The sequence below is a fragment of the Ascaphus truei genome, chromosome 20 (assembly GCF_040206685.1).
Source record: "Ascaphus truei isolate aAscTru1 chromosome 20, aAscTru1.hap1, whole genome shotgun sequence".
NCBI classification, from domain to species: Eukaryota; Metazoa; Chordata; class Amphibia; order Anura; family Ascaphidae; genus Ascaphus; species Ascaphus truei.
In genome coordinates this window covers 21559982-21569470 of record NC_134502.1, presented here as the reverse complement: position 1 = coordinate 21569470, position 9489 = coordinate 21559982, and the positions used below count along the sequence as shown (strand labels likewise).

The 9489-nt window shown below is 45.0% G+C and overlaps 1 protein-coding gene across 1 annotated transcript; it reads right to left on the bottom strand.

The window, feature by feature from the left end:
* Positions 1-792: 792 nt before the first annotated feature.
* Positions 793-8487, bottom strand: LOC142471032 (zona pellucida sperm-binding protein 3-like). The gene is made up of 8 exons (XM_075577830.1): positions 8096-8487; positions 4662-4780; positions 3715-3818; positions 3470-3647; positions 3268-3388; positions 3085-3176; positions 1552-1685; positions 793-1007 (listed from the first exon to the last, which is right to left on the bottom strand). Exons 1-8 carry the CDS (start codon positions 8447-8449, stop codon positions 793-795), a joined length of 1317 nt encoding a protein of 438 aa, XP_075433945.1. The 5' UTR covers positions 8450-8487.
* Positions 8488-9489: the final 1002 nt, after the last annotated feature.

Below are 9489 nucleotides of genomic sequence, written 5' to 3'. Positions count from 1 at the left end.
ATATATATATATATATATATATATATATATATATATATATATATAATTAAAAAAAATCCCACCTTTATTGATCCAGCAACATCAGGATAAAAAAAAGTAACACTGACGTGTTTCACGCTACAGTACCTTTTTAACGAGTAACTTTTCATCCCACAAAATTAATTGATAAGGGGTGTGCTCTCCGTCCACCCCGAAGTGACGTCGCGTCGGTTCTGGCGCCACAAGCCGAACAGGCTATTACAATAGAGTAGCGCCACCTCATTGGATACTAGCAAAACCTCCCTTATTCTCAAGACTGAAAAGCATGGTTTCTAAATAGGTTCCCTGTTCAGACTCAGAAATGTTACCCACTCAAAACACAAGTAATGACTAAATCACAGTTGCTTGAGTGGGTTAACCCTTTGGCAAGTGACAGTTACCTTGGAAATCTCCCTCATCTTCTTGTGCCTCATGTATAAATAAAATAAATAAAAAATTTAAAAAAAACACGACATTTAGAAACATGGGAATTGAATCTAAAAAAAAAACCATACTATATTGGAGTTGGGAGACTGGAAGGTCAAAGAAAATGTTGCTTTTGTGAAGTTGGGATATCATGCATGTGATTAGTTTGTGGTGACTGGACAGGACAGAGATGCCGGAGCAATTCTCAAACATCCTATGACTTCATGGAAATCATAAAGAAAGTATTTATATAAAAAAAAAAAAAAAAAAAAAAAAATCAGGGAGTCACTCAAATAGGAAGAGTTGGAAATTACCAGACAATAACACACTTTATATAAATATAAAGCTTTATTTCTGCACAAGCACTCTCCTCTTAGAGATATGGGATACGGTCACAATAATGCAAGCAGACATTACAACAACACACAAAACCCCCACTGCCACCAACACCCAAATCTCAGCCATCTGTTTGGACTCCTGCCGTGTTGCAGATGCTTTGTAGTCAGGGGGGCCGACGACAAGCAGGGGGCCCAGAGTGGCAAATGCTTGCTCAGAGTGTGGGCCTGTAGAGGACAAATAGGTTATTAGTACAGGTAAGAGAATGGCTGGTAGGACAAAATGGTTCTATTACAACAAGTGAATGTGAGAGAGGGGAATCCATACAAGTACAGTAGGTAACAGCTAAGACTTTAGCCAATAAGGATTTCCATAATAAGGTCTGCTATTGAATGGCCAATGTTATTTATATTTTTACTGCAATGGTGTGCAGAGCTTCTGTATCAATACTTGGTACCATTTTAAACCAATGGCAACGTTGTCTGTTAACTGGGTAATGACACCTGCTTCAACTGTAGTTTGATAAACACTACCTCACAATAAAGACAGAACCCATGAGTGCATTTGAATGTCAAATAACCCACTTGCATAAATGGTAAACTTCAAGTCATTGGTTGTAAATAAGCACAGAGCATGTGCCCATTTTTAATAGTAGATGGTAATCCCATTTGTACCACCATGATATTGTGCCCTGACCTCACAGCCAGTCCCTGCATCTTCTCCGTAGCCTGAAGGTAAAGACTAAAGCAGGAGGACAAGGGTAACACTCACCAAGTGCCGCTTCTCTTTTCCCAGGTCTTCTATTATGTGGAGGGTTATTTCTTCTGCTCTGTCCTGCGGTTGCCGCACAGTTTCCTGTTTCACAGCAGCTGCACGTGTTACTGGGACCTTCCACAGGGGACCAACTGTGCCGAGAGATACATAGAAGCTAACAGCACAGAACCAGGTTTATTCCCTTACCTGCTTGTGTACCGAGCATTGCGAAGAGAAATGGAATCTGGTGTCAAATGAACGCCAATATAAGTGTTTGTTTAGTGTTAAATACACTCTACCCTCCTACTGGTCACCCAGTACCCTACTTGCCACTACAGATTGTAAGCTCTTGGGGCAGGGACTCCTTTACCCAATGTTACTTATGTGAAGTGCTGATTCCTGTCCTTGTCATGTGTATTACTGCTGTAATGTGCCATGTACATGGCTGGAGCGATACAAATAAAAATACACATATAGTAAGACTTACTTGGTGCCTTGGACCAGCATGTGGAAGTTTACGGCACCCAGAACAGAAAGGTTTGCGGCCAGGGAAGATTAACGCCATGGGTGTCCATGTGTCTGAATGGGACCCCAGCAGTGTTAAGCCTTCAATTTATGGGCCAATGCTAACCTTCTGGAGGAGCTGCACAGTCTCCATCCTCCGTCACTAGAAGCTCTGAAGATGAGAACCAGTCTGTGGCCAACCCCCTGGATGTAGTTTCTTAAATATGGGTCTCCATATCATGAGGTGCAACACTATAGGACAATATTTGGTCAAAGGGGTTGGACAAGTCAATGACAGTTCAGCCCCCTTGACAGACAGAATATAGTCCTATAGTATTCCCCATCACAATGTAGAGACCGAGATTCAGGAATCTACATCAAGGGGTTTGGGCAGAGATGCTGGGTATGGGGAAGCGGCTGTGCAGCTCATCTAAAAAGGTTGGTAGCTTCTAGTGTCCGAGGGCCCAACAGGATTACTGCTGCAGGGTTCCATTTAGAAGCCGGGTCTCCCAAAATTAATCCTCCCTGGCCGCTTACAGTTTTAGTGTCTGCAGTCAGGTAGTCTGTACATACCGTTTCCGGTTTATTTTTTAATGTTGGGCTGAAGCAGCTGAGGGGTAATGTTGGACAGAGAAGCCGTCTTAAAAACAGTATCAGCTCTGGGTATGGATAAAGTGCGGGCAAAACATTTGTGCTGGATACATGTCACCACAACTTCAAGGACCGTGCTCCGTTCCAAAAATGGAAGGTAAAGGGCAGTGGAAACGTCTTAAGGGATCCAGCCTGCTCATTGGGAGATTACTCAATTGGAGACTAGAGCACTAATCTATTTGCCAATGTGTATGTTACTCTTTATTCAGATTACAACCCATTGATGTAAAGGGTTTCCATTTTCCTTATACAGCCTTAATTACACTTATAGCATAAGTGCTACCACCTTTGTCATTCAGCTACTGTAAAACTATCACAATCATACTAGTCATGTCTAATGCATCATAGTATTTAGATAGCCATTCAGTTTGTGACTTGGTCTCCCCAAATACGCACGTGTTGCTGGCTTTACTGAAGGAACAAGCCTTGTGAAGAGCGTTTGGTGCCTGGTTGGCTGCTGCTGTGCTCAGATGGCAGGTGATGTAGATCTAGAAAGAAGCAGTGTTTACATGTCAGCAGAAAAAGTAGACAAATCCCCAAAAGGTGCTGCCCATATGGAAGTACAAGGAGAATTCTCACTGTGGTGGCATCTATCCCAGTAAACCTGAAGGCATCGATCATGATCTGAAGCTTGTCTGGTTGGGGCCTCGGGGATCTGAAAGTAGAGGAGGAATCCTCCAGTTTTCCATCCAGCAGGCACCTGTGGATTAAAGAGATGGTTATTGTTGAAAGTCATGGGATAAATACTAGTCAGATTAGGAATGCTGCATCAATGCCATACCCATTCAGTGCAATAATCTCATAACGGGGGTTGGAGTTTACATCAGGAGACAATGTGGCCACACAGCTGTCAACGTAGATGGTCATAGGCACATGGTTCCCAGTGTCAACAGAAGCTTCTATATGGAAGATGTCACCCAGCTGGAACACTGTGGAGGTTCTTTGAGAGCTCCAGTCATCTACAAGGTGATAGAAAGGGTTAAGGAAAATTCAAGCCACCACTCTTACAGAAGGACATGCACTTACCAGTCATTAGGTACAAAGAGAAGGACAGCTTTTCTTCCACAGACACGGTAGAACTAAAGGGAACCCATGTTGGCTTAATTGGTTTGCTGCTCACATTGCTATATCTGTACAGATAAACAAAAAAAATCTATCACGACTAGCCATGTGTAACACCTCTTTACTTACCACAGACTATAGAACCTGTCACTGAGGTGGGGGCATGAGTCCTGTAACTTGGGGTTTAACCCTTATAGTGGGTAGTACAGAGTGGAAAGCAGGAGTAATTAGACAAAACCAAGTAACAAACTTTATATTACTTTATCATTTTGAATGGACACTTGCACAGGGCTACCACAACCACAGTATTTCTGAAATCGTACCCAAAAATATGACCAATGCTGCACCTATATATTTTACAGTCACTGCATGTTAGTTCACATACCCTGTTGATCAGACATGGTATTTGTACAATGACCTTTCGTTGGAGCTCTGGATTCAAACAGATGCAGGCTGCTGCATATTACAGTTAATTTTAAAACAACCTGTGTTCCAATGCAGGGAAATCCCTTTCTTTCCTCTGGCTGTTAAATCCGGATATGTCTCATCTTAGCTGTTGCTGTGCTCTCCGAGGTGTGTCACTGTACTTTGTACTGGCCAGCAAAATCCACCAGCCTCCTCTCTCCATGGATCAGTCAAGCTCTTGCAGAGTGTTCTGCAGCAGACTCACCATATCAAAACAAACTGCCTCCCAAGTCCCCTCAGCAATCCCTTTCCAACTGACACCAACTGTCATTCCCTTGGCTAAGCCCAGTCTCATCGTCCTGTAGAATGTAATTCTTAAAGGGGCCCTGTCCTGTGCTGATAGCAGACAGGGGGGTTACACATGTGTAGCAGCTTCACTTATTTTCAGTCAGCATTTTTAACAGCTGTCTGACTTCAATGAAGACGAGACTGAACTGTACACTCACCTGGGGTAATAGCACTGGATGAGAACTACAGCTGGGTTGGTCCTGATGATGGGAGAGTTCCTTGAAGCGGTTGGGCTGTAAGTCAGGTTTGTGCTGTATACAAGCCATTCAGGGGTCATCTGTGGAGAGGACAGGACAACGACAAGTCCTAAACTAGCAATATCACCAGCAAACCAGTTGAATTCCCAATAGTTGGTCTTATTTAGCATAGAAGATCTAGTACAGACTTAAGCAGACAATATGGGCACCCACACTGAAGAGCTTAAACTCCTTTAGCCTGAATAAAAAATAAAATAAATAAAGTGGAGCAGACAGATTCATATCAGTTTCAGAGGCAGTGGTCAATAAAGTGCTACTCCTAGAAATCCTTTTCAAAGACCCCTATCAAATGTTGGAATGTAGACCCATCAAGTAACCTGTCCACATAGCACTTCCAAAACATTAGATAAAGGGGGAAGGGAGGGAGGCAGGCGCTGTTTGCCATGGTGTTTCAATGCACCTACCCACATGGAAATACCCCACCAGCAGCATTACAAAGCTGGGAGTGAAGGACTTTGAAGTTTCTCTAGCTGAAAGGTTTTGAGCCTTTATATAAAAAAGGAAGCAGATCCTCCTGGGCTTTCATCATATCTGAATTGGATTCTGGGATGATCTAGTTAAATCTAGAGTTTTGTCCCATTAAAGACGTAATGATTTTACGTTAAAAAAAACAAAAAAAAAAAACACAAACCTACAAGATCTGTGCACTACAGCATTTAATACAATTTTTTTTCCATGAATAATTGGTTAGCCCAAAACTACAACTAAGACTCCCTGAAGGTGCAATTCAGAAATTAGATCACTATGGTAAACCTGAATCCATAGCAGAATTTTTCATACAGTCCTTCAAATACGGAACCGGAGTTCATTGTGTAAATAGCCATGTATGTCTACCACAGAGAGCTCATGCTCATATAACAAACCAGAGGTCTCATCATAATGATAGATTAGACCACAGAAGAGCAAATTGAAGACCTCCCTCAAGAATGACCACTGACCATTTAAATGTATGCCATCCAATTGGGCCTGGTAAAACTACAGGTCTAAGGGGAGAAGTTGAAGTTACTCTAATGCATTTAATATTAGATTTATAACGCATTTAGGTGTAACGGGTATTCCCCCCCCAATCGCAGATCTGATGTGGGTGCAAGGAACATACGGTGTTACCATAGGTGTGGTGCATTACCTGTTGGCTCGCAGGAGGGCTGAGCTTCCGCCACGGGGAACCTGGGGCAATTATACTAGGGGTAACCACTTACTCAATTCAGCGCCTCCACCTGCGATGGCTCCCACCAGAGGGGGAGTGGTTCCTAGCAGGACAATACAATAATCATATACACGGGTATATAATAACTAAGGACTTTACTAACATGCAAACAACATATCACGGCAGTACCACAATATAACCTGTGTCCCTCTCTCGAGGAGACACCTACTGCGTCACGCAGGACGCTTCCCCAACACCAGGTGATCCCACCCAGTGTCCCGAGAATCCCCACCCAATGTCCCGCACTCTTGCAGAGAGTCAATGGGTGACTGCGCAGTCACAGTTAAGCTAAGGGCCCGGTGGTGCACTTATGTATTAGATACCTGCCGAGCACTCCGGTGCTCGGGTCAGCAATCTTCACAAAGGGTCAGACGTGTGATGAATCCGTCTGATTATCCAAGCGAACTCCGGCACGTGCGCACCGCTAGGGCGGTCCCACTCTGGAATCGTCTCTGTGGACCTCAACGTGGGTCCAACCGCTTCCACAGGAACAGCAGCAGCCGCTGTGTCCCTATCTATCTAAGTAGTACTAACGTGACAGGAACCCTAACCTAGGGCCTGTCCCTGTAGTACAGCAACCTGTAGTGGCTTGGGGGAACTCCTATGGGCCTGCAGGGGTAATGACCTGTCCCACTCCCCTAACTACCCAAGTCCCTTCAGCCTCACTACTTGCTAACTAGTCCCAGCGCCTACAGCAGCAAGCTGTAGCTCACTGGAGGCTGCAGCCAACGTGCTGCAAAACAAGGTGCCTGCCTGTCAGACCTCACAGCACTAACAGCCGTGACTCTGACAAGGCAGCACTCTATGCTAAAGGGCAGCGTCCCTATCTCGGGCCTCCCTAAGCACTTACCCACTAAACTAGTGGGGCGTTGGGGCCTACCTGGGGTGTAGGTACCTATATGGGGCAGAAGCTGCACTCGCTCCCCGCACCCTACTTCCCTACAGCTCCCTGACTCCAACTCTCTGTAACCTTCCTTTCCCCAGCTCCCACTAATGTAAGTGGCAGGGTCCCTATCCTGAGGGCTGCCCCTGGCAACACTCACCTTACTGGGGAGCTGAGCTATCTCGGACCAAGGGGGTGCTGGCCTAGTACAGGGGAGTCCCTGACTCCTGTACCCTACCTCCTTCCCTTGGCTGCTCCTTCCTCTGACTGATCTAACGTGCTCCAAGCCCGCCAAATGTATCTCTTTTTCCAGGGGTCTCCTAAGCCCTATTGGCTCCCTGGGGTCACATGGGGCTCGCAAAGGCTCTTGGGATATGTAGTCCCAGCTCAGAGCCTTCCCTGGTAGGCTAGGGGTTCGCGGGCTTTTCCCTACCTTCACTGCGCTTGCGCAAGCTTTCCCGGGCTGCCTCGACCTTCCCTCAGCTTTCCCTGCTCTCGCGCGAGCTATCCCTGTCTCGGGGGCTGTCCCTGCGCCTACGCGTCCCTGCGCATGCGCAACAGTGTCCTCAATGGCGGCGCCCTACTTGTCCGGCCGCCGGGACCTTAGAGACGCGATCGCGGCCTTAGCAACCGCCCGATCGCGTCCCCGGCAACCGGCCGCAGGCAGAAGCCGCGCTGCTCCCTGCTCCAGCCCCCACCCTTGGAAGCAGCCGTCGGGTCTCTCGACACCCGCGACCGAGCTGCCCAAGGGGAGGGGGGTCTCCAGGAGCCACGGGAGCTCCAGGCTACATAGGTTTACAGAGAGCCACTGTCTCGGTCAGGACCACAATCTTTCAGATCATCCTTTGTGGAGATTCTCAAGTTCATCCAGATACATAACCTGCAGTACCAATATCCCAAGTCCAGATTTTGGTGTGTATACATGGGACAGCATTTAGTACTGTAGGTAAAACTGAAACAGGTTTTAAAAATTAGGATGACCACTGAAACCTAAAAAGAATTAGGTTGTGTAGCTTGGAGAATTATCCCAATGCAACTAGATTTAACTTTTAAAAATAGACACATTAAACTGTTAATCTGAAAATAGATAACCTTAATCGTATTGGTGTTTAGAGAAAATAAACTGTAGGAACCAAACAATATATTTATCTGCTCCCACATGGAAAGCTCAGACCTCTCCATTCTCCCACACTGCTCCACCAAACCCTCAGTTGATACAGATTACAATCACCCACTGCCCCTTACCTGCAAGTCATTCCCACACTCATGCAGCCCAGCCTGGAAAATCAGCGTGGTATCTGTGCTCTGGGAGCTGGGTGGGCAGAGCTGGGGTCCTAGCGTCATGTCTGTGGCCTTCACAAGCTTCCCAGTTCCAAACAGGTCCCTCTGCACATTGACCACCACCTCCTGCTCCTCACACTGCACACTGACACGTTGCTCTTGGGACACTTGTCTGGAAGAGCCCTGAGCAGATCCCACCACAGGCCGAGGATAACTTCCCTGCCAAGGAATCCATTGACTTCTCCCAGGAGGGACATACTGACTATTCACTACTACAGCAGGATCCATGAACAGCCAGAAAATAACCAGCAGCCTCATCTTCCTGCACTTGGTGTTTCTAACAGGAGCAGCACAAGGGAAAGCTGTAAGGAGGGGGCTTTTATATCCTCCACCCACCATCTGCAGGCAATTCCTACCTGGGGCAGATAATTATCACCCCACCCCTGACAATTAACTGCCCCTAATTGCTTGTCCTTCACATGCTCACATCAGGTAGGTGGGGGTAATATAAACAAACATACTTACAGCATTGTAATTGGGGTGTCCATTCAGAAAGGGATATATCATATTACTCTGAAATAAAGTATGTTAATTTCTAAGGGGGGGGGCAGGTGTTTAAAGGTACTCAAGGTACTGCATTAAAGGCTATTGACTGGGCGGTAATAACATTCTTATTGTTTTGATAAAGGAAAGTATTTTGTCCAAATGCAATGAGATAAGAATAAATATAATTAGTATCATCAGGAAACTAAACAGATCAAGAGATAAATACTCAGTACTACCTAACAATGCAGACGTAGCATAGATAGGTACTCATCATTAGTATATAATACTGCATGTTAATTTCTCAGGAAACAGTACATTTAGAGGTACTTTTGTATAATGCAGCACGTTCATTCTTAGGGGCCAGATAGTTTTTCAGAGATACTCAGTCTTTTTATATAATGTGGTATGCTTATTTTAGGATACTTTTGTAGAGTAATACTCCCCAGAATTATGCAATGCAGCATGTTTACTTTTATGGGGCGGGATGTATATAGAGATACTTATTATTTATATAGGACGCTGCATGCTTATTTTAGGAAAGAGTATACATACTGGAGTAATAGTAGTACTAAATACTATTCAGTATGATCCGTATTTTTATACAGCGCAACATTAATTTATAGTATTTCGTAAGCTGACTGTGAAGGTACTCCCCATTATTATACATTGCGGCTTGTTCATTGTCAGGGTACTGAGCATAGAGTATTATTTTAATGTATAAGGTATTTATGTTCAGTAGGATGAATGTGTTAGACTCAGTACTCTGCAGCATGAGTACTGATCAGACATGTATGAGAAAAGTACTATATCCT

Bases quoted from the DNA above. Each gene is read 5' to 3' on its own strand.
- LOC142471032 (XM_075577830.1), bottom strand. From the start codon at position 8,449: ATGAGGCTGCTGGTTATTTTCTGGCTGTTCATGGATCCTGCTGTAGTA. The intron at 3,648-3,714 runs GTAAGTGCATGT...ATCACCTTGTAG, and splicing joins CTCTTTGTACCTAATGACTG to ATGACTGGAGCTCTCAAAGA. The intron at 1,008-1,551 runs GTGAGTGTTACC...TGTCCTCTACAG, and splicing joins GAAAAGAGAAGCGGCACTTG to GCCCACACTCTGAGCAAGCA.